The 26,281-nt window shown below is 37.5% G+C and overlaps 1 protein-coding gene and 1 non-coding gene across 5 annotated transcripts in view; both read right to left on the minus strand.

Moving 5' to 3' along the window:
• FGF13 (fibroblast growth factor 13) overlaps window positions 1-26,281 on the minus strand; it is a 538,338-nt gene that overhangs the window by 100,248 nt on the left and 411,809 nt on the right. Inside the window, exon 1 of one of the 4 annotated variants that reach the window (XM_075999657.1) lies at window positions 11,581-12,348. The exons of the other annotated variants lie outside the window; for them this stretch is intronic. Coding sequence (XP_075855772.1) covers window positions 11,581-11,608 — 28 coding nt within the window. The 5' untranslated portion in view covers window positions 11,609-12,348. Of the gene's footprint in view, window positions 1-11,580; window positions 12,349-26,281 lie in introns of those variants that run through there. 4 annotated transcript variants of the gene reach the window in all.
• On the minus strand, window positions 14,471-14,532 carry LOC142866097 (U7 small nuclear RNA). The gene has a single exon (XR_012916160.1). It is a non-coding gene; the product is annotated as a U7 small nuclear RNA (small nuclear RNA).

Raw genomic sequence — 26,281 nt, forward strand, 5'->3', positions numbered from 1 at the left:
AATCTTAAGTGAACAAAATAACATTCTGACTAAAGCCCATAATCACATCACTTTTTACATGATGAAATACAATGAGATGCACAGAGGAAATAACTATGGAATAAATTCACCCTATTTAATTTTATGGGAGAACAGTTCTTCTAGATTTACCCTAGAAATAAATAGGATGCCAATGAGGCCAACACATTCTCTGTGATCTACTAAGAAAATGTACATAGAAAAAATGTGGAATTAAGCTAATGATTAATATTTTCTTGTCTTGAAATTAGATGCATGAAAATATAGTCTACAAAGAATGCTCCCAAAAGCATTACAGTAAACAATAAGGGTTGTAAAAACACATAAGTTCTGTGACTTTTATGCTTTTCTCATTGGACATTACTTTCACATAACTCCTTATTTCAATTTTCTGTAAAAAATGTCTCGCAAGTTCAACAAGGTCATAGCACTAAATTTAAAAAAGAAAACAGATGGAAAACTTACATTTTAACACTGACTTTTACTAACCTCGTATTTTAATATTACACTATTTTTTTGCAAAGCAAAATTTAGCAAAAACTGAAAAAGTGTGTTAATTCATACTTTACTAACGATACTTCTATGTAGTAAAATATAAACACATTTATATTAAATCAAAGTCTTTTATGAACCATAATCTATCATGGAATGGGTTATGTGCTTATATTTATTCCACTCTAAGCTGATACAAGTTTTGCAAGTTTCCTGCTTTGGCTCTGTGGTTTATAACTCCAGTTCTCCAAAGTTTCAGAGGGGACTCTATCTCCCATCTGGCATTTATATTTGGGAATACAGAGAGAAAATTTTTCCCTTTTCTCATTTCCAAATAGTCCATCTCTTAAGCCATAGCTACTTAACTCTTCAAAGACTATTTTCATTTAGAATTTACCTTGAATAATTGCTTACATTCAAATTGGAGAATGGGTTTAACCAGGCCATATTGCTTAGTGAAGTATGCCCTGAATTTTGGAGTATTATGTGGCTGGTGGATATTTTATTAACATTATATTGAGTTCTCTTACTTCTACAATAATGGTACTCAAGCATCATGGTAAACAAAACTCAAAAAGTATGAGTTTAAACTCTTCTAAACTCTAGGTTTTATAATGAATAGGAAACAATGGTCATCTGATATTGGTTAGCAGGAAGGAGAGCTGAGAGAGACCTCTCCTTCCAGTCCTAAGTGCATAGTACAGGGAGGTCAGGGATAATAACTGAGAGAAAACTCACAGGCATCGAGAGTACCGTCAGTTCGCTGAATACCATCCAGTAGCCACCTACTGCTGTGAGAAACAAGAGATATAAGGGAGAACACCCACTCCTACCAAGGTTCTGGCACACAGAACCTGCAGAAATATGAGACTAAGGAAAGAGAACAGAGACAAACCACTCAGGTACTCAGATCTCAAGTCCTATTAAAGATAAGGTGGTGATCCTGTTCTTAAATAAGGAAAAACCTGTTGTGAATTGAATTTAAAGCCCAGATTCAGATCAATCTAACAGTAGGTTGATCTGAAACACAATACTAATGACCTAATAGAAGAAAAGGTATTCTCATTTTTGGACATTGATATTATTTATCTCTATTCTTTTATACATATCGACTTGTATTCAAACAGAAATTATATAAACAATAACAAGAATAGACTTACAAAAAAGGAAGAAAATATGAAACATTCTTAAGACATAAAGAGTCAATAGATGTAGTCTCAGAGATGGCCCAGATGAAGGGATTATCAAACAGGGACTTTAAAATAACTATGATAAATATTTTAAAAGATCTAGTGAGAAAAGTAGATAATATGCATGAATAAATGTATAATTTCAGCATTGAGATAGAAGCTATAAATAGAGAAAAATGGAAAAGCCAGAAATGAAATGTAGAATATCAGAGATGATGAATTCTTTTTAAGGGCTAATGAGTTGACTGGAAACAACAGAGAAACAAATTTGAGACTTTGGTACATCAGAAAAAGAAAGTATCCAAAAAGCAACATAAAATGATAACACAGTAAAAACAAAACAAAACAAAACCGGAACACGATCCGATATCTGTGGAACAATATCAAACCATCTGTTATATGAGTAATTGAAGTCTCAGGATGAAAAGAAAGAGAGAATCAGGCAGAAGACATATGTGAGAGGATAATGGCCAAGAATTTTTCAAAATTTATGAAAGACAGCATCTCATATGTCTAAGAATCCCAAAGAATACCAAGCAAGACTAATAAATTAATAAAACACACCTCAGCACATCACAGATAATGAGAAAAACCAAAAATAATGAGAAAATCTTGAAAATATCCAGAGAAAATAAAAACATTACATGCAATAGAACAATAACAAGAAGCATATATAATTTCTCATTGAAACAATGAGGAGCACAAGACAATGGAACATCTCATCTTTAAAGAAAACTAAAATCCATAGAACCTGAATTACATATCCAGCAAAAATTATTCTTCAGAGATAAAGGTAAAATAAATAAATTTTCAGGAAAAAAGAAGGTGAAAGAATTTTTCTCCAGCAGATATGCACTATAAGACATGCACAAAAAAGGCTCTTTATACTGATGGAAAATTATACCACAAAGAAATGCATAGAAAGAAAAAACGCCAAGAGTAAACAAATTGTTAAATATGAAGAAACTTTATTTTAAAAGTAATGTGTGCACGTATGTAGAAATCACCTCAATGACTATTAACTGTTATAATAAAAATAATAAAAGGTAGCAAGAGGGTTTGTAGCACATATAGAGTAAAATACATGAGAAAACAATCATGAATGTTGTGAGTGGGATAATTGGAAGAATAATACTGTAAATGTCTTACCTTGTTTAAGTAATAGAATATGTTTTGAAACTAGCAGAGATAAGTTAAACATGCATATTATAATCTTGAGAAACTGCTAAAAATAATACAAAGAATATAAAATAAATTATTAATTCACCCTCAAAGTACTAAAAATAAGGAACAGAGAGACACAGAAGATGGGACAAATAGGATTCAAATACCAAAATGGAAGATTTATTCCCAAACATATCAATAATTATGATAAATAAAAATGGACTAAAAAGACTTAAATAAAGGCAGTACTTGGGGACTGTGAGAAAAAGGGAGACTCAATTACACATTGTTTACAAGAAACACACTTTAAACAGAAAGACACAGAATGGATGAAAGTTAAAGGATGGAAAATATACATAATACAAATACTAAGCCTAACAAAGATGGTGCAGCTCTACAAATATCAGATAAGAGGGACTTCCTGGTGAAGAATATTATCAGAGATAATAAGGGAAATCTCATAGTTATAAAATGGTCAATTTATTAAGAATACACAAATTCCTATATGGTGTGCACCTTATACCAAAGGTGCTATCAATACATACTTGAAGCAAAAATTGATAGCACTAAAAAGGAACATAGATAAATCCACAATCATGTTCAAAAGTTTCAATACTCATATTTGAGGACCTGAAAGAATGTGTATACAAAAAATTAGAATATAGAAGAATTGAGCCACACTCTCAGTAAATTTGAACTCATATAAATGTATAGAACTGACCAACAGTTGAAAACACATTCTTACTAAGTTCACATGGAGTATTTACCATGTAAACCATAAAATGAGCTATAACACAAGCTTAAATAAATTTCTAAAAATCAAAATCAAACAGAATATGTTATCTGACTGCAAAATATCAAAAATTTTTGATAAGCTTGAAACCAATATCAAGAATGTAAATAGAACATTCCCCCAAATTGGAAGTCAAAACATCACACATCTAAATAAGTCATGAGTAAAAGAAAAATCCAAAAGAGTTAGCAAATACTTTGAATTGAATGATAAAGTATAATGTATCAAAACCATGAAATTAATCTAAAGCAGTCCTTATAGAAAAATTTTCAGCGTTTAATTCTTTTACTCAAAAAGAAGAAAGTTATAAAAGAAATTATTTGTTTCCACCTTAAGAAACCAGAAAAATAAAAAGGAATTAAACCCCAAATAAGTAGGTAGAAGGAAGTAATAAAAATGAGAAAGAAAATCAATGTTATAGAAAACAGATAATCACCAAAGCTAAAAGTTGGTTCTTTGGAAAGATAAATAAAATTTTAAACTGCTAGCAAGACAGATCAAGACAGAAAAAATACAAACTATTAATATGATAAATAGAAGTGGGGATATCACTAGAGATGCTACAGACATTAGAAGAATAATGAGGAGCTATTGTGAACAACTCAACAATAAGATTAAAAATATAGGCAAAAGACTTGAACAAATACTTCACTTATACAAATGGCCACTCAGCACATAAAAAATTACTCAGCATCATTAGTCATCAGGCAGATGCAAATTAAAACCAAAATGCAATGTCACTATCTACACACAAGAATAGGGAGAATGAAAATAATTGACAACCCTGAAAGCTGATAATTATGCAAAACAATCAGAACTCTCATACATCACTGGTGGGAGTATAAAATGGTACAGCCATTGGGGGAATTTTCTTTGCAGTATCTTAAAAAGTTAAAATATTTGTCCAGAAAAAAAAATTGTAAAAAATGTTTATAACAACTTTACTCATTAAAGCCAAGAGCTGGAAACAATCCAGATGCCCCTGAATGTAAGAATAGAGAAACAAACTGGTGTATTCATACAATGCATACTACTCAGCAATACAATGCAGTGACTTACTCATATACACAGAAACACTGGTGAATTTCAAAAACATTATTCTGGGTAAAATAAGCCAGACTCAGACTCACAAAAAAAAAAAAAAACAAAAACAAATAGTGTAATGTTTTCATTTCCATGAAGTTCTAAAATAGGGATAGTTAACCATCATGACAGAAATAAGTACAGTGGTTGCTTCTCATGGTAGAGAAATGTTGACTAGAAAGGAGCATGAGAAAACTTTTTGGAATGATGAAAATGTTCTAGAACTTGGTAGAGGAATAGATTTCATGAGTGTGTGTATTTTTCAAAACTGATCAAACTGTCTACTTAACATCAGAGCACCTCATACTACATAAATTATACCTAAATAGCAAAAAAAAAAAAAAAAAGAAAAACAAAAAAAGCACCCCAAACTTAAAAAGTAATATACACTCAACTTCTTATGTGTAGATGGGTGAGGCTGGTGAAGGGATGACAACAATGAAGACTAGAGTCATCAGTGGAGAAGAATACTTACAGGAGGATTTTTCTAAGTGAGATACACATGGTCTTCCTGTATCAAAATCACATGGAGTTGTTATTAAAATGTATATTCTTGGGTTCCAACCAACTCAGCTTGAAATCTCCAGTTTTCACCAGTTTCACAGAGATATTGATGGCACACACTAAAGTTTGGGAACAGCTGGGCTGCAGAATTTTCAGCCCAGAATACAGATTTTTACTGTATAGAAATAGTGTAGTTAGACAACATTGAAGCTAATGCTTAAAATGTGATTTTAGATATTTTCACAAGTTATGAATATTATGAGTCAGCTTTCATATGTCTATAAAATCAGATTATCTTATTTCATTGAGATGAGTTGACACTAATTTTTAGTCGGATCTTTGAAACTTTGAGAATTTGACAGAAACTGTAAATTTAACTGAAATTCTAAATCTTTCTGTGTTCTTTACATGAATTGTCGATATGTATTCATGCAAAATGTTTAAGAAATATTTAAGCATCAAAATAATAGCTTTGCTCCTATTAAGCATAAAGCCTTCATGGAATTGCTATTAGGAACATAAAAACACCTGCCCTGGATTGATAGTAACCAAAGACTACCAACTTCTTACATTGTAATTTTAAATACATAAAGATCTTTCAATCAGAATGGTAACAATTAACCAATAAACAAACCAATACTTGCTGAAAATCTACTATATCTGGGATAATATGGCATTATATAGACCTGTTTTAAAGACTGGCTCCAGTATTCATTAACTGGGGATCTTGATCATGTTATTTAACTTCTGTGAGCCTTAGTTCCTTCAGTATTAAAATGAGGAAAATATTAACCTACCTTGCAGTGTTGTTGTAAGAATTGGAGTTTTACCTGCACAGTGTTTAAGCTTAGTCCTGGCCCGTAGTTGATACTTAACAAATGGTAACTGTTATTTCCTGGTCATAGAGTCTAACCAGTAAGGTGATGATTTAAACCTCCATTTCTTAATGAAGAAGAGCAAAGTTATTATTAACTAAGAACAAGGATCAAGTGTATCATCTACTTAGAGAATGAAATATTGTGGAGAGAAAAAAAAATAAGAACCTGACTTCTTATCTTTAGATTCACTTGTCCTTGTCTTTGGATTACTGAGATATACAGGACAGGGTTATAATGTAACCTGAGAGAAAAGGACCAAAAAGCATGCTTGAGTTGATTCTAAACTATATATCTCATGTTTTATTCAGTGCTATATACCTGGAAGCTAGCACAGGGCCTGGAATATAGTAAGTACTCAATAAATATTTGTTGAGTGAATTAAAGAGCACAAAATGAGTCTTTGTAGCTTTTGTGCAGTCCACTCTAGCTTTTCAGGAGACTATATTAAGGTTTGGAATGAAACTCCCAGCTAGTAATAGTAAACTTAACTAGGTTTTTTCCTCTGTCCTGGTATACCACTACATAGCAGTGGTTAACTAAGAAGTCAAGGAATTCTCAGGACTCAATCAAGGATTTTCATATAAATGACATTTGTATCAATAGTTACTATCATTATTAGTCCTGTGTTATTGATTAGGGAAATAAGGTATTGAATATGGGCCTTTTCTTATAGGAATTTATAATCCAATAGGGGAAATGAGCACAAAGGCAAATACAATAGGGAGCTTAGGGTGAATGTGATATGATTGGTATAGCCAGTAAGTACCATGAGAGTTCTGGGGTGAAGAAATCCCATTTGGTTGAGGGGATACGAAAGGCATCTCAGAGGACGGAAACCAAAGTCTCATACACATTTAAGTTCCTGGTTAAATTATACCTTCTCAATATGGCCATCCAAAATCCACCCAGCAGAAGGCATCTATCTTAGTTCTGTCCCCCTGTGGCTTTTGTGTATTTCCATTATAGCACTCATCACAATGTATCTGGTATAAGCTAGCTGGACAACCAGACTGTGCTTTCCCGGAAGGCAGGATCTATGGCTCTTTCATCTTGGCACCTTCCTCGGCATCTAGCATATCACAGAGAGAGTACTGCATAGAGTACACATTAATGAATTGGACAAATTCCTCTAGGTCCAAGGGAGACTATTAGATTTGCTAAAGTAGTTCTTATATGAAAGGAAGAAGGTAAGACTAGAAAGGTATGCTGAGCTAGGGTATCATGGGCTTTGGTAACAATAAAATTAATCACCCTCTGCCTCCAACTGGTTGGCATTCGAAGTGAAGCCAGTAAAGGTTTTTATGCAATGAAGGAACATGATGACTGTGGCATTTGGAGACTTTTTTTGGATTTCATTATATTAGCTAATATTAGAGCTGTAAAAATATCTTCTCTACTCAGCTATGCAGTTGAGCTTGAAGAAAACAATGAATATTACAAAGAATACTGTTATATTTGGTATTTATACAGAAATACATGCACATAGCCAACCAAAGAAAGAGTCCTAGTAAACATCTCCAACTTTGATTCTTCTGAAGCCCTGGTTATGACTATGTAATATCTACTGTGTCATGCAAAAGGAGGCTCCTGAATCATAACTCTTAGTTCTATAAGAATAAAGGGTAGAGTATATTGGGAAAGAGCCAATATTTGGATATTGCAGCTATATGTTAAACTAGATATACGGAATTGGCAGGGTAACAGATGCAAGTTTTGGATCCAAGAGATGTGTGTATACCCTATTTAAATATGTAATTGGCTATACCTGTTACTCTCTCTGAGCAGGATTCTTAAAATTTCTTTCTTAGAAGGCAATAGTATCATATCATATAAGATAAAGCTGCTAAAATAGTAAGAAACACTAATAAGCTATTCAGAAACTTGTAAGACAAAGGAGGCATATTTAAACACAACCATTTTTAACGTTCTCAAAAATGAGGCTTTATTACATTAAAACATACAGAAGCTTAGGAAGCCCTGATCAAATAATTCATACTGAATAGAATGCAGATATCTTGCTTCTTTTCTGGTATAAAAAATCCAGGCTTTCAAATGGATAGATTAAAGACTAATCCTTTAAATGTGTCTATTATACAAGAAGTCTTCACTTTATAGAAACACAAGAAGGCTCCTTTCCTTATTGCACATGCCATGCAGATTTCAAATGAAACTTGATTTACATATAATATTCCGAAACAATTTTATTTCATAAGGCAACACATATGAATACTGCCAATTGAAATATGTCTAAACTTTTAGGCCATGCCTGGGGGCACCATTGTAATTAAAAGAAAAGTAACGGCATATTCATTTTCCTCCCAGGAGACTGGTATCCCAAGGGGACTTACAGAATTCTTTCTACTAGGAGAAACTTGCTTCCTGTGAATACTCTCCTTCCTTCACAAGAGTTTAGCTGCTTGGATGAATTGTCCTACCACCTAAGACATCTTCACTTCTCAACTCCAAAAATTCTCCAGTTTTTAAAGCAAATGGCAAAAGGCAAATACAGACTTCGACTATATGTTCTAAAGACACAAATTAGATAGTCATTTTTCCTTTTTTTTATAAGATTACCTTAGATTGTTTAATAATTTGCCCAAAGAAAATATATTGAAATATTTTTTAATGTTCCATGTAGCCATTTTGGATATATATGTCACTCAACACACACTGAGTAATTACTAAGCACAAGCCCAGGGCCAAGCAATCAGAACTGCATATTATGAGAAAGCACTTTGAGGCATGCCCAGGTGATAATGGCTTCAGTGTTTAGAATGAGTGATCTATAGAACAGCTGGAAGTACACATCTGTATCTGCTGAAAAATGGACTAAGGGCTTATTGATAAAAAAATTAATAAATATATTATTTCCTAAGTGCCTATAGCCAAGAAAACAATTAACAAATATATTGTTTCCTATAGTCCCCAAGGAGAGGAAAATCTGTCTTCCTGTGCTCTGTAACAATATGATATGTAGACTATTAGGCAAGTGTAGGCATGGCCACTGACTAGAAAGTCCATAACTAGTCAGAAACAGAAAGGAACATGAAAGGATCTTGAAAACTGAGGAAGTAGTTGCAGAAAAGCAGAAGTAATACAGCAAAGAAAAAAACACTTAGAGAAATAAGTGAGTGAGCTAAAACAGGGTAGGTTGGAAACAAGACTAAAAGGGCAGCCTAAAGAAACCAAGGTTCCTTAAGCATGATCATGAAGGCTTCCAGATTGTGAAGGGTTACACAGAGCATAGCTACTGTCTGTTCTTTAGCTTCCCTGAGGATCAAATGAGAGGCATCAGACTCAACTGGACGATGGGGGACTTAGGGTGAATGAATGTCCTTTCCTAGAGAGCTGTTGAAGTGAGTTCTTTAGAGAGCTTGTGGATGTGGTAGCTAGGACAGTCTCATCTGTACACAGGGTTGAAGTGTTTTCCTGTCTGAAGGCAAAGAGATAAACTATCTGACCTTTCTTAGGACTCACCAGTTTTTGGTTATGTAATCCAGTTCTTATTTGCATTGTGCTACCATGAACTCAGAGTTTACCCTATATCTCATTAGGTACTTTTGACACTCCTTTCAAAGAGGATCAACTGCAGCATTGCCAGCCACTATCAATCTGTCTCAGAGTTTGCACTCATTTCTGCAAAGGGGCTGAGTTTCCTGTGAACATATGTCTATTAATATGGACATGTCTATTTATAAAATTTCATCAATCAATCTAGAAGTCTTTTGTAAGCATAAAGTTGGTTTATGCTTGAATCTATACATCTCAGATAGCAATCTATTTCCAATTAATAGATGGACATGTCAGTGTAGTAATTGTTTGGTGAGAATTTTCTGTGTCATAGTCCTTATTCAGCAACGAACTTACTCAGCAAAGAATTAACGTACGTGTTCCCTCAAATACTTTATAAGTACAGTGATAAGCATAAATGTTTCAGTCACATATACCGTATCCCGAGTTAACAGGCATAGAGTTTCTAGTTCCTTCCTTTAAGGATAATTATAAGCTGTCTCCCATCTAGCAAGTGACAACTCTGGTAGGTTTATTAGAGGCATGAATTGAGGGAATAATCAGAAAATTAAATGCTGAACCGACCTCACAAATTCTATAACGATTTTCATCACCAATATTGCCCTTGATGCGTGAAACTTTTTCTTCTTTTCGTGGAAAGATGAGCCTTTTTCCATTGAAAAAGAAAAAAATGAGCCTTTTTCTCCTTTTCATGGAAAGATCAATTAAAAATAACCAGATAAATAATGCTCATGCAACATGACAGATCAATTTGAACCTTCATATCTGGATTCTCTAGGACTACTCCAAATAGCTCAAAAGATTCTGTGAAATACTCAGAAGGGAAAGCCTATTAATCCCAGTTAATTACATGAATAAATACACACTACTCAGTAATTTCAGAATGGGGGAAGGATTTTGAGGAAAAAAAAAAATCATGATGAGTAATCACGCATCTGGACAAAATGTTCTAATAAAATAAAATATTTAGAGTGGTTAGTTCTCTGGAATCCTTTCAGGTTCGATGATAAAGTAAGTGGAAAAGGTTTCAATGAAATCATTTGCTTGATGAGGTTATTTTATTCAGAAAATACAAAGATTGGCAAATAGTTTTCCAAGAAACAATGCTATTTTTCATTAGTTATGTGTTAAAATTTTCCCATCAAAAAGTAGCAAGTGGAGTGATTTCAACCTTCTGAAAGAATCTCTATCCTGCTCTTTTCAAAGAGGCTTGAAATTGGCCACACCAGCAACCTTCTTGCAGCTTGTTTTTCTCCGCGAGCTGGAGGCTCTTGGGCGTTGGTTCCATCAGCTATCTGCGGCATCTTCCTTGCCGCCATAGAAGAACAGATCCTCTCCCTAGTTTCACTTAGAGATTACAGAGTGCCTATCTTCTGTGATTTCCCTGAAGATACACTTAATAAGATTCTCAGAATTAATGTGCGATTGTGTCCACCTTTCCCTAGCTTGGTGTCATCTTCTCTTTCTTTCCTTTCACTAAGCTAAAAGAAAAATACATTTAAAGCCAATTATAATTACTTATTTTCTTTGCTTCCTTTAGAAATTAAAATTAATGTTTTGTGCTGTATGCATAGAGTAAATGCAAGTCTAAAGGTAGGAAATCTCTCTTGAATCAGTTACTATCATGTTTTCTAAATGCAAATAGGGTTTTAAATAGTCAGAGATACACATTCACTCTTCTATAACAATTAATATGTTAAATTCCTCCTCAGAAAAAAACCTACAAAGGGTTCATTTTTCAAAGAGGATATGCTCAACAGCCAAACACGGAGTACAGGGAATCAAGAGCCCCTGTCCCACCCAGAAAGAAAAAAGATCTCAACAGAAAGATCCCCAGCATAATTTTGTTAATTTCCACCAGGCATTAATGTCTAGGAAAAGCTTTCAAATCTATGTTCTTTAAAAACATTGCATAAATAAATCTTACCTGAATACGACTTCCTTAACAAAGCCATGCTTCTTTATAAGCTGGTCCTATCCAGACAATTGCTGTCCACATTTGGAGCAGACACAGAGAGAGGAGCTCAGAGAAAGTTTAAGGCATATCTAAAGTATTCTCCAAGGTACTGGCCAGAAACATCAAGCCCATACTCGCGGTATAGAGAGATCATTAATGGGCATTAGTGACAGACCATTATGACTCTCACAGATCATTAATGATTCATCATGTAGCAGTATTGTTCTGGCAGTAATCAGACCGTTGCTTGGACTCAGATATAAGCTTCGCCCATACTATTTGCTTAAACTTATTATTTCCAAGCATAAAATTTTATTTTGCCTTCTAGAATTACAAAAAAATGGTGTGTAACAGGATCCCTCAGGAAATTAGAGGAGCTTTCGGACCTAGCCGTTTTATTTGGTAGACGTTTCTCCCACAGTCAGGAATCTTGTAGTCTGAAAGGCTCCTCACTAGCTTTTGGGAGGCGAAATCTGTTTTTTATTTTGAAATTGAATTATTGATGAATAGAAAAATGCTACAAGCGAAATAGACATTTGTAAGAAATACAGTTGCTCAATCCTCTGTAACAGTTACCAGTAAAATATTGAAATTCTACCTGAACTTTCAGTTCTTTTCCCCAAAATTACATTTTCATATCAAAGTCATTTGTTAAAAATTCAGAAAATCTATAAGCAGCCTATGAGAAGGCTCTTAGCTAATTATAACAAAGAGTAAGAAACAGACTATTTTAGCATGACACCATTCTTGTTACTGAAGCACTCAATAGTGTTAACATAGGAATCAAAAGTTGAAGGAAAAGCAAAACCCCAAAACAAATTGCTATAATTTTTAATTTTCGTTTTATGGAAGATTCACTATTTTGGTTAAAAATTCAAATGGAAATGAAAATTTAAGTTATTCCGGGAGAAAATGAGTCTTTCCTATCGAACAGATTGGATTCTCCTTCTGTGTGGCTCTGGGAAAACTTCCTTGAGTCAGAGAGAAAGAAAATCTGTCTGAAGTTCTGAATATTGTCACTATCAATGAATATTGAAGAATTGCCGACACCCACGGGGAGCTATATTTATTGAGCCCCATCACCCATATTCAGTGCTATATGGAAAGGAAGATTATGTATATCCAAAAGCATTTCATGAACTTACATATTTTTTTCTTAAGCATCTCTGCATAATCAAAATTGCCTTGTGCTCTCTCTTCTCCACTTTTCCATCTAACACTAAGAGTGTAACAGACAACAGCTGCAAACGTTAACCCCTCCAAAAGGGATCCAGCCTCAAGTGAAATTGGTTCAGCTATAAGGATGAGATTTCAGCAGCAAGCAGAAGATGGAGAAAATTTGTTCTGCCCTGAAATCAAACACCCACCCCTATCCCTCAATAGCCATATACAGCCCAGGGACCTGAACAGCAGGAGCCCTTAAAACTCCAAAAGGCAGAACAGCTGTTCCTCAGCAGGGCTACTTTCTGGACCTGTGACCTTCCTGGACAGATTCCTGCTCTGAGAAGGACCTTGCACTTGGTTTAATAGTTTACTGCCACTGTTTTAAAATTAACACTTTTGGAACAAGGGTCCTTGCATTTTCGTTTTTCACTAGGCCCTGCAAATTATGTAGCCAGTCCTGTCCTTTAGAAAAACCATTTGTTAACTTGTCAATCATGCTTAGAAGGACAGATGATCAGTTTCAGAATGTGGCCATGGAAACTTCTGCATTGCCCTTTGGACAGGAAGCTAAGCTAGTGCTCAGGCCACCAGGCACACAGTTGCATATGCTCAGATCCCTGTTTGAAAACCAAAATGGCTAATGGAAGAATTTAGGCTTCAGTGAACTCCTTAGACAGAAGAGATTCCAACTTCCTTCAAACAAAAATAGAAAACCTTAATATGGGGGCAGTCTCTCTTGGCCAATGCAAGAGCTCTTTAAAAAAGGCATTTCTCAAGGGACAATATTAAGTCATCTTAATATGAGTGGTCTTATCAGGTCTAATAAAAAAAAACTTAGTCTTTCAGCTGCGCCATAGGCTTCTTATAATGGCCCTACAGGAGCTGCACTGGTCAGTACAGTGGGGAAGGGGGTCCCCTGGGATGGGAGCAACTCAATTTATTGACGTCTAAGACGGCACAGAAATAAACAAAATGAGGGCTGACATAGAGCCAAATTGCAGGGCAGGTGAAATTTATTTCTGCTATCCTTTCTTTCTTTACCCCAAACTAATTCTCAGCTACTCAGGGCCTTCAGGCTACTCTCCGGCTGCCTGTATGTCCACTGCAAGAGCAACCCCCTTCTCCCACAATAGCCCGTTCTCCTACCTTCTCTTGCCTTCCACATCTTCCAATTCTTCTAGTCCTCAATGTGACTGTCTTGGTCAGGTATTATGAAGGAAAGTAATCTGATTAAACTGATTCACACAAATTTGTCAATTTTCATTTTGGAAGCATCTTGTTCTCCAATTGGCATGCTCTTGGGGAGCTTGACAAATGGAAGGAGTTTAAGCAATAGAAAGGCATAGGGGATGGTAGTGTTTACCTGTGCTATTGAGCCTTATGTAGTGATACAGTTCAATGATTTCATCATGTTTTCATTGATTTCAGTTTCTAAACCTTAGAACAAAGTTCCCCCCATCCTATAAAAAGTACCAAAGGGTCCAGGTTCTATAGTGCCAGACTGAGTTCTCTGGACATACCAAGCTCTTTCACACCCCCATAGTTTTGTTCAAGATCTTCCCTAAACTTGGGCTGTCCTTTTCCCCTTGTTTGCGTACTAGTCTTTCAAGTAAGACCTTCTCTAGGAAGAGTTTCTGCCAGCCTCTTCACACCTCTTAATATTTTATTTTATTTTTTATTTAAAAAAATTGGGGGGCGGGGTCTTCCAGTAAGGACTAGAAAACCTGCTAGACAAATTCTAAAAGAACTGTAACACTAACACAACACACGTCTTAATTTGATTGTGGCCTTCTTGGTCCCCTCACTGTACCCAACACAAACATCTATCATTGTACTATTAAACTTGATGGCATCCAGTTGTTTACATGACCCCTCATTTACTGGACTGGGAATGGCTAGAGTGCAAGGACCAAGTGCACCTGTGAATAAATGAAATCAATAGAGGATGCTGAATACACTAGACATTTGAGACTGTGTGACTGCCATAACTATGGCACATACATATCCTCAAGTTGTAGAGTGCAGTTTGCATTTGTTGACTTAGGCAGTGACTGCATGGGCGGCTTTTATTTGCTTTACAATGATTTTAGTCCAGAGTCAATACTGGGATCAGCACTCAGTGCTGTGTCACTCACCCTTTTGTAACAGATGCCATCCGCAATGGGCTCTTTCCCTTGGCCAATCGACCAATAGCATCCCTCTTAAGTCATAATCCATCATCTGCCCCTACAGGCAGAGTCCAACTAAACAGAAGCTGACAAATCTAGTTAATTCTCTGGTGAGTGGCCTTTAATCCCAGCCCAAGCAGTTACAGATCTCCAAGCTTTCATTGCACTGTGGTCAAGCAGCCCCAGTAAGCTTCCTGCCTTCCTGGAGGCCTCAATCAATACTCTGCCCTCTTCTTGGAGCCCAGACACATCAAAGGCAATAATGACTGAGATTTAATCATTCCCCATTAAAATGCAAAGCTCTGTCTCCAGGCCCCCTTGACAGTTTAATTGTTTTGAAATGTCTGCAGAAGCTGATATAAACAGATTTGTAGTACATTGTTTACTTGATGTGCTACAACAGCCTCTTGGCTAATTAATAAGAACATTTTGCTTCAGATTGGGCATCTTGGCTACACTGATCCCTCACCTTGGAAAGAAGTTATAAGAGGAAAGAATTTATGGAAGTAAGGACAGATACATTTTTCCTTAAAAAGCACTGGGTACCAATGAGTTGAAATCTAATATCCACACAAAAACCTGCACACAGATGTTTACAGCAGTCTTACTTATAATTGCAAAAATGTGGAAACAACCAAGATCTCCTTCACTAGGTGAATAGATAAATAACCTGTGATATATCCAGACTATGGATTGATTATTCAGTGTGAAAAAGAGATGAGCTATAAAGCCATGAAAAGAACAGGGAGGAATCTTAATTGCATGTTACTAAGTGAAAGAAGCCAATCTGAAAAGGCTACATATTGTGTGATTCCAACTGTATGACAATCTGGAAAAGGCAAAACCATGAATACAGTAAAAAGACCAGTGGGTGCCAAGGGTTAGTGGGGAGGAGGGATGAATAGGTGGAGCATAGAGGATTTTTAGGACAGTAAAACTATGCCGTGTGATACTCTAATGGTGGGTACACATACATTACACATTTGTCCAAACCGATAGAATGTCCAACAAGAGTGAACCTAAATGTAAACTATGAACTTTGGGTGATAACAGCATGGCAATGTAGGTTCATTGCTTGTAACAGGTGTACCACTCTAGTGGGGGGATGTTTCTAGCGGGGAGGTGGGGTGGGGACTTAGGACACAGTATATGAGAATTCTTTGTACTTTATGCTCAATTTTGCTCTGAACCTAAAACTGTTCTAAAAAATAAAGTCTATTTAAGAAACAAAAAAATGTACCGGGTACCTAGTACATTCCAGGAGTACATCTTTTCTCATTTAATCCTCAAGACAACACTGTAAGGCTTTTCTTTTTTCTCACAGATGAGAAAACTGGCTAAGAGAGGTAAAGTTCCTTGTCCAAGGTCACATAGCTGGAAATTTGCTAGAATTCTTTCAGAGGTTTCAAAAGCTTGCTTGGTGGTTAAACCAAATATCTTTTGATGGTTTCTCCCCACCCAGAATTTTCAAGATTTTGTGTCCCTTCTCTTCTATAGCACACTCCCAGTGAATCCCATTGTTCAAAGTCCATCAGCACTGACCAAGTCCCTCATTTCCTACAATACTGAAGAGTTCCAGGGATTGGGGGAACAAGTGCCACACAGGAAGCTCCCTTCCCCAGTCAGAAGATTGGAACCCCTTCATTGCTGTTAATCACTACAAGTTGCACCTCCCTCTCATTTTCTCCAAAGGGTAGCAGGGGCAGAGAAGGGAACCAGGGAGATCCCTATCCCCTGCATGAACACAGGAGCCAGCTTCAGTAACAGCCCACTGGCTACTCTGCCTGCAGCTCAAATCCTGGTCAGCATCACTAAGGCCCTGAGGTATGAAAGGCACAGGTGAAGATTTATATGTACCCAAGAATGCCATCTATTTGAATATTTTGATATAACAGCCATAATCATGTAAAAAAGATAGGTGGTGGGATTGGGGTGATAATCATTTCTTCATTGAGCTATGAGAAGCATTACATGAGATATTCATATAAATTCCTTAGCACAGTGTCTGGTACCTTGTGAGCAGTCAATGAAAGTTAGTCCTCCTCTCTTACACTTAGTCTCTTCTTGCCCATTCACTTGTCTCCCCTGTAATCTCATCATTATCCTTCCTGACATTTTGGCAGCATTTTTGTGAAAACAGATCAATAAGCAAGCAATCCACAAACATTAACTGCGTTCTTACAATGTACCAGGACTTTTGCCATGTGCAGGAGTTACAAAGCTAGAAAACACACACATACACACAGAGCCCAGAAGCCAAAGGGATGAGTGTAACAGGGAAAAATGACATGAATATAGTTGAAAATATCACTCAGAATCCAAGGCCACAGAAATATGCTGGAGGCAGAAACTGGAGATAATATTAATAAGATGTTAGAGACAAGATGTGATTTGCCTAAGTCACTGGTTACACAAACTACAACTTTCCTAGATATGGACTATGTTTTTTGTACTCCCTTTATGGTCTTGCAAGGAATAAATCTGAACTAGTATACACAGCTGGTACTGCTGTGTCTAGTTGCTATCAATGACAAGAGCGAACTTACGTCTTATCTCTAATACCTAGATGAGTCTCCTAAAATAATTTATTCTATGTCAGGGTGAAAAGCAATGTAGCATGTGTTGTCATTCTGATCAATTCTGTTTCTGACATCATAGTATGTAACACCTAAATCTGTCAATGAACAAATTCCAGATATACCACAAATCATACATCTTTAAACTTGATGCCTGGATCTTTTAAAGGTGCTAAACGTATGTGTATGTGTACGTGCATCTTATTAGTAGGAAGCCTTGTTCCAGACATACATAATTTTCCAGCATGATGGAGAGTTATTCATTTGTTGCACAGTTGTACGCAATGCAGGGGAAATAGAAAAGTTACTTGGTTTCTGCAGTTCCTCTCTGAAGAACAATGTTTTCTTTTTGTGTTCATAGCATCCCCTGGTGGACAGTTAGCATATTTCAGTTGCATGCTAATTGTCTACCTCCACAAGGCAACAACCTACTTTCAAAAAAATTTTATTTTCCTCTCAAGAGTTTTCTGGAGGGAGGGATTAAATATTTAGATTTTTTTCAGATTTGTATCTCATAACCTTAGGGACAAAACAATCAAATTATAGTTCTCTTTGTTCATTTCATTTATTTTCAAGATTCTCTTGGCCAATTTCAAAATTAACATCAAATACTTGCTCTATTTTAAGGAAACTTCATTCAGCAAACATTCCCTGGATGCCCATTATGTGCTAGGCCTGTCTTGAGTGCTTGGGACACAGGAACAAATAAGCCCAGGTCCCTGTTGACAAGAAGCTTGTTCAGAGCTAAGAGGTTCCTGCAGAAGGCAATCAGAGCCATCTCCAAAAAATTCAAGGGTCAGAGGTCAGACCAGGCCTAGTAATGCTCAGAGAAGGTAAGAGGGAACCAGAAGGGTTTCATAGAACAGGTGGTAGTTGAACTGAGCACTGAAAGTTGAACAGCTGTTTCCAAGGCAGATGGGGTTGGTGAGGAAATTAGGTATTCCAGGATGAAAAAGTAAAGGGAGCAAATACTTAGACATGTGAAACAACCTGAAACCAGATGGGACGCACTGAAATTGAAGGTTGTTTGGTATGGCCACAGGCTAAGGGGTGAGAGCAGGCACACAGAAGATTTGGGAGGTGCGTCCTGAAAAAGTAGGTAGGGAATAATTTAGGAAGTCAGTTTAAGGAGTTTGGACAACTGGATTTTACTCCAGAAAGAATTCGAACTGATTTCAGAAAGGTGACCTGGGGGGGGGGGGGTGAGACAGGAGATAGGAGCTCTGTTAAGAGATACAGGTGAGAGTGATGAGAATCTAAATTAGTCTCTGACTGTGAGATGGAGACTGGAGTTGTAGTTCCTTCTGAAGACCCTACCATGGCCTGGATCACTGTCTATAAAGTTCTATAGACTGCAAAACAATTTCCTGAAAACAACTGGCTCTTGGGTTGGAGGTGTGTGCAGATAGTGATTATTTCAAATAGTTATCTAAGGTATTCTTTGATTTGGCCAACACAGTGCAGATGGCCTCTGCCCCATCCATAGATTCATGGGAAGCAACAGAGCAAAGTAGTGGAAAGCATGGGTTCCAGAGCCACAAAGGCATAGATGTGAATTCTGGCTCTACTACTCATGCTAAGCTGTGCTTCCTTGGGCCTAATTTTGAGCCTCAGTTTCCTCCTCTGTAAAATGTATACAATAATTCTATCTTGGGTGGTTGTAAGAACTGAATTAGGTAATGTTTGTAAAATACTTACCATAATGCTTGACACATAGTAAGCTGTTGATAAGGGTTAGTTACTTTCATCTTCCTCTTCCTTGGCTGGGGTTGCCAGGTAAATTAGTCTTTTGTAAGATGGCAAGTATACAAGTATCTCCCTAAGGTACTTTACCTGGGGTTGTCAGGAAAGCCTCTATTTGAAAGGCATCTGGTGATTTCATCAGTTTGTTTCCCTTCTAACCAGGACAGAGTTTAAGCTCCACAGATGGAATTGGGAATAAGCCAGGTCCTTACAGTCCTATGGGCCTGGTCTGTGTGCCCACTAGCTCTCACCAGAAAGCATGGAACCTGGAAAGAAGGTTGGTAGCAGGATCCTATGGAAATTTATATGTCATTCACGAAAAAGGTTAACAGGAGAAAGCAGCCAAGCCAAGATAGTAGGCCAAATGGATTTGGCATTATTGGGAGTCGATGTATAGGTGTGTTGGGAAAATATGATTGAGAAATTAATAAAATGTGGCTCACAAGACCATTATTTTATTGTATTGCCCATATTACTATATTAAAGACAGAAACAGGAGTTTGCAGGGTTTTTCCCTGAAGGAATGTGTGGACTCAATGGTTCACTTATTAGAGGCTACTATCATGGGAGAGCACTCAAATCTCCGGTAGGGATGTTTTCCAGGAAGGCTTCCCAGTATTTCAAACTCTGTGAGCTTCCCTGTGTCTTTTTTTTTTTTTTTTTTTTTTTTTTGAGACAGAGTCTCGCTTTGTTGCCCAGGCTAGAGTGAGTGCCGTGGTGTCAGCCTAGCTCACAGCAACCTCAAACTCCTGGGCTCGAGTGATCCTCCTGCCTCAGCCTCCCGAGTAGCTGGGACTACAGGCATGCGCCACCATGCCCAGCTAATTTTTTTTTTATATATATATCAGTTGGCCAATTAATTTCTTTCTATTTATAGTAGAGACGGCAATCCGCCCACCTCGTCCTCCTAAGAGCTAGGATTACAGGCGTGAGCCACAGTGCCCGGCCTAGGCAAATATGGCCCACAGGTTGGGAGCTGTAGACAATGAGTACCCTTTGCCCAGAGATGTGCCCCAGTGGTTATAAACAACCTGTTTTATAGAGATGGGCTTCCTGCTCTCTCCTGTCTGTCTGCCTTTAAGTCGACCATAACTAATCTAAGAAATATTGAGTCACTATATCTCTTTTTTTTTACCTTTGTTAATTGACAACTACCTCTTAGAATTTAGAAGTTAGCCCCTGAAAGACTTTGTACCTATTTGTTCACCTAGATAGATTAGAAGCCCCTTGAGAGGATTTTTGACCCCAACCCACTATCTGTATCCCCTAGCAACTGTATTCCCTGATATGCAAATATGTTACCCTGACAACTGGTAATTGATGTCTGTGATTATAAAAACCTGTATGAATCTAACCATATTGCTGGCGTTTATGGAGATACACCAGTCTCCTAGGTACTCCCTGCTGTGTTATATCTGATATATATATATATATATATATATATATATATATATCTGAACTATAAACTATACCTTAGTCTCTGTGTATTCTTTTATTTCTCTCTATCTCCTATCAATTTCCTTATCCTCTGTGGCAACCCCTATCTTAGGGACTTGGCTCCATGAGAAGTAGCTAATCTCCTCATGGGCCTGCCTCAAATAATACTCTCCTCCGCATAGGTGGTGCAGGGAGGGAGACAGCAAAGTGAACCTCACAGGACTGGCTTTTCCCATGATTCTTCCAGAGTTACTATTCCTGAAAGTGAGTCCTGGGGAAAGCTAATCTGCTTAAGATTCTCTGACTGAAAAGGTCCTGTGATCGATGGGTTTGCCAAAGGCTGCATACCACATCCCACTCTCGGTGAGGCATATTATACATTTAGCTTTCTGAAGGTTCAAATTAAACCTACAGTAAAAAAACCTTTTAATGTAAGCAAAGCTGGGTTAAACATACTAATTTTCCCCCAGAATCCTTTACTTCCCACAATAACTACTAATGTCCCTTAATACTAGCATTCAGTGAAAAATACTTCAAGTGCATGCTAGGCTAATATCTTCTGGGCACAGGCATCTCTAGCCAGGATTGAGAGAATCAATCAGATTCTGTCTGTGGCCTCCCATGGGTCTTAATCCCAGGTTGGCACTGTTTTTTCAACCCACTTATCAGATAGATGTCCATAGCAGGATGGGGTCAGAAAGTTTCCAAGGATGAGGCCAACTCCACTGCTTCTAGTATTTTTGTTTCCAGGCTAAGGCTCTCTTAGGGAGGTTTTGGACATCTGATACCTAGGAAGCAGTAAAACTGAAAAGTGCTTGAAGAAAGCAGCCCACTTGATCTGGAGACAGTGGAGCTTCTTGGCATGCCACCATAATTCTACGTTTCAAGGGTGCTAAGTTGAAAGGATGGGAAGGGAGAGAACTCAAATATCATTTCTCAAGCCCAGAGTTCTCTAGGGCTTCCACTAGTCCCTGCACTGCTCCAGAAGCACAAACCCCCTCCTTTTACATATAAGGTGACTGATACTCAGAGAATTTGATCGTTGATTACAACCAATTCTGCTGCTTTTTATCCAAGGCAATTTAAATATAGCATTTCATTTAATTGCACACAATTTTGATAACCTTGGGATGTGTATCTGTTATAGACTGAATTGTGTCCCCCCAAATACATATGTTGAAACCCTAAGCCCCAATGTGACTGTATTTGGAGATAGGATCTTTAGGGAGGTAATTAAAATTGAATGAGGTAATAAGGGTGGGACCCTAACTCAATAGGACTGGTGTCCTTATAAGAAGAGGAAGAGACACCAGAGCTTACTCTCTTTCCACATACACACGAAGGAAAAGCTATGTGAGGACACAGCAAGAAGGTGTCTATCTATTAATACAAGCCAGATAGAGAGGTCTCTGCAGAAGCCAACCCTGCCAGTACCTTGATCTTGGACTTTTAGTCTTTGAAACTATGAGAAAATAAATTTCTATTATTTAAGCCACCCAGTTTGTGTATTTTGTTATGGCAATCCTAGCAGACTAATACAGTACTTATTTATTTGAAAGCATATTCAACTTTGCCAATTCTTTTTCAAACAACCCCACCTAGAGGACAAGATTACAGCCCAAACTTACAAAACTATATAATGCTTCGAAAAGTTGATGCAGGAGCAGTTTAAAAATGGAAATGTGCTATATAACACTGTACTTAACAGTTAACAATGCTGGGTTCTACACTTAAAAATTTGAGGTTAGGGGCCGGGCGCTGTGGCTCACGCCTGTAATCCTAGCTCTTGGGAGGCCGAGGCGGGCGGATTGCTCAAGGTCAGGAGTTCAAAACCAGCCTGAGCAAGAGCGAGACCCCGTCTCTACTATAAATAGAAAGAAATTAATTGGCCAACTGATATATATATATATATATATATATATATATATATATATATATATATATAAAATTAGCCGGGCATGGTGGCGCATGCCTGTAGTCCCAGCTACCCGGGAGGCTGAGGCAGAAGGATCACTCGAGCCCAGGAGTTTGAGGTTGCTGTGAGCTAAGCTGACGCCACGGCACTCACTCTAGCCTGGGCAACAAAGTGAGACTCTGTCTCAAAAAAAAAAAAAAAAAAAAAATTTGAGGTTAGATCTCATACTATGTGTTATTACCACAAGAAGAAATATATTTAAAAATGGGAATGCAATTTTACTGAAGGAGATATAAAAGGTGAAATCGTAATCTGCAGAAAGAAATGTGATTTAGCAAATGTTTAATGAGTACCTGATCTGTACCAGGCTCTGAACTTGGCTATAGGAGGTTGGAGTGGGAAACATGATTTTAAGCAAAACCTAGGCCCTTTCCTCAAGGAGTTCAGCATTTAGTGGAAGAGACAAATAAACAGGCACTTAGATTGCAAAGGAGAAGCTCTATGTCACAGAGGAGGGAAATCTAGCTCATTTGTCAGGCGTTGGGAGGTTAGAGTCAGGGCAAGGATCCCAGAGCAGCTGACATTAAACTGAGACCTAAAGGAAGAACAGGAGAAAACCAGGTGAAGAGAGTAACTGTTCTAGAGATATCATACAAAGCCTTTTTCCTAAATGAGCTCTTAGCTCCCAGGTTAGAGAGACCAACACACACACACACACACACACACACACACACACACACACACACACCTTACAAGGTGGTAAGTGTAATGACAAAGATGCGATACAAGGTGTTGTGAAATTACAGAAGAGGGTACCTACCAAACCTAGCCTCAGGGGTTGTCGGGGAAGTCTTTCTCAGAGCAAATGTTTGGAGCTGAGTTTTGAAGGACAGTGGTCATTAATGAAGTCAGTAGGCGGGGGAGGGCGAAAATGGATTGGGCTGGGAGAGTTCCAGGCAGAGGGAACAAGTACAAAGACATAAGACAGTCTGGCACTGTTTAGAAATGCAGGACGTTTGGAATGGCTGGAGTACACATTTCCGGGGATGTCTACAGCCATCCCACTCTGAATGCACCCAACCTCATCAGATGTCCAGGGGTGAGATGAGGAAGTTGTGTGAAGTTGTGTGAACTTCCAGCTGTGGAAGTTGCTAGGGGCCAGATCATGTGTGGCCTCCTGGACCACAGGATAGGGTTTGACACAATCCTGTATGCCATGGGGAACCATGCCAAAATTTAAAGTAAGGGGTAGAACTGATCGGATTGGCATTTTATAATGATCTCAATGGCTGCAGCATGAAGACTAGTACAGTGGCTGCAAGTGTGACATTAGAAACAGAGAGACTTATAATGAGGATGTCAATTGTCCAAGAGCAATGCTGATAGCCTAAGTGAAGGCAATGACACTGTGAAGAGAGAGAAGAGGTAATAGGCCACAGAGCCACCGTGGATGTAGAATTTATGGAACTTGGTTATGGACTGCAATGGGGAGGTAAGGAAGAGTTACGTGGCAAGGACTACTCTAGGATTTCTGACTTGGGCAAACGGATGGTTGGGATGTTGTCATTCATCAAGATCGGGAACCTTGGTATTCATTTCACCATTTTCTAAAATTTTCACAGGGGAGTAAACTAGTCCAACATCTCTCAAAAAATGAGTAACAGCTGGCACTACCCACGAATGTTTTCTGATTCTCTGCCAACTAATTGTTTCACTGTGCACACACACATAATCATGCACATGAGTGCACACACATACACATTCAATGTTGGATATGCCTATAAAGAATAGCACTGGAAATGATCTAGAAGTAGTAGATCTGGAATATAAAAAAGGGATATAGATTGGAGATAAAGATTCTTGTGATGATCAAAGAGATGGTAATTTCACACACACCCTCCCAAGACTCAATCAGGAGGAAAATCCTAAACAGACCAATAATGAATAATGAAACTGAAGCAGTAATAAAAAATCTTCCAACAAAAAGACTCCCAGACAGATGGATTCACAGCCAAATATTACCAGACCTACAAAGAAGAGCTGGTACCAATACTATAGAAATTACTCCTTAACATAGAGATGGAATGAATTCTCCCCTACTCATCCTATGAAGCCAATGTCACATTGATACCAAAGCCAGTAAAGCACACAACAACAAAAAAAGAAAACTAAAGACCAATATCCCCTATGAATACAGATGCAAAAATCCTCAATAAAATACTAGCAAACTGAATTCAATTGCACATCCAAAAAATAATCCACCATGACCAAGCAGGCTTGATACCAGTGATGTAAGGATGGTTCAATATACGTAAATCGCAATAAAAAAAATGCAAAAAAAAAAAATACGTAAATCAGTATCACCCTAACCCTGTTAGAATAGCTTTTATTAAAAAGTCCAAAAACAGCTGATGTTTGTATGGATGCGGAGAACAAGGAATGCTTGTACACTGTTGGTGCGACTGCAATTAGTACAACCTCAATAGAAAACAGTATGGAGATTCCTCAAAGAACTAAAAGTAGACCTACCATTTGATCCAGCAGTCCCACTGCAGGGTATCTACCCAAAGCGAAAATAATTTTATCAAAAAGGTAACTGTACTTAAATGTTTATTGGAGCACAATTCACAATTACAAAGATGTGGAATCAATACAAGTATCCATCAATTCATGAGTGGATTAACAAAATGTGATATATATATATATATATATGTATATATATATATATACACACACACACACATACACACACACCATGGAGTACTACTGATCCATAAAAAAAGGATGAATTAATGCCTTTTGCAACAATTTCAATGGAACTGGAGACCATTATAAGTGAAGTATCACAGGAATGGAAAAACAAAATGCTTTGAAATTTAAAAAAGAAATAAAATATAAGGTAATGTATTTATCAAAAAAGAGAGATGGTAATTTCAGTCATGGCAGAGTTGTGGGGATGGATGAGATGTCCTAGGAAAAAATCCATTGAGTAAGATGAGAAGAAGGCTAAGGATGAAACCACGATAAACAATAACATTTATAGCAGAGGAAGAGGAAGCAGTGAAGGAGACTAGGGTGGAACAGAATAAAGGTAGAAGACAAACTAGGAAATAGTGGTGTCACACAAAGCAAGGGGGAGACAGTTTCAGGAAGGAATGAGGGCCTCCTGAGAGTTCAAGTAAGATGTTTAAGTAAGTTAGTTCAGGATTGTATGTAGCCATTGGCTTTTGTAATCAGAAGGTCTGGGGCAACCTTGGGGGAAGTGGTGGTGGCAGTGAGTTGATGAAAAAAACAGAGTGAGGCAGTTATTCCTTTCCCCTCTCTTTCCCTGCACCCTCTATTGCCCCCTTGCCAGCCCACAGTATAAATCATGCACCATACTCTAGACTAGTAGAATCTGGGTTCTAGGAGTCAGAAGACAAATGTGAGTCCCCACAGAATTTTTTTTCCTGGCTTCATTCCTGCCTTAGTTCAATGTGATCCATGCTCAGAGGCACAGGTAAGTTCTGGATGTGGGTGAAGAGGTGGGTGGAGGGTCAGTCTATGTTTCATAGTTGATTAGATCCAGGGATTCAGTATATAAGAAGACATTATCATTTAAGTCCTCTAAGTGTCTCTTGGTCTTGTTTTCATATCATCTACATCAGCATCTTTCCTTCACAGTTTGA

This window comes from Microcebus murinus, chromosome X (assembly GCF_040939455.1).
Source record: "Microcebus murinus isolate Inina chromosome X, M.murinus_Inina_mat1.0, whole genome shotgun sequence".
In the NCBI taxonomy this organism is placed as follows: domain Eukaryota; kingdom Metazoa; phylum Chordata; class Mammalia; order Primates; family Cheirogaleidae; genus Microcebus; species Microcebus murinus.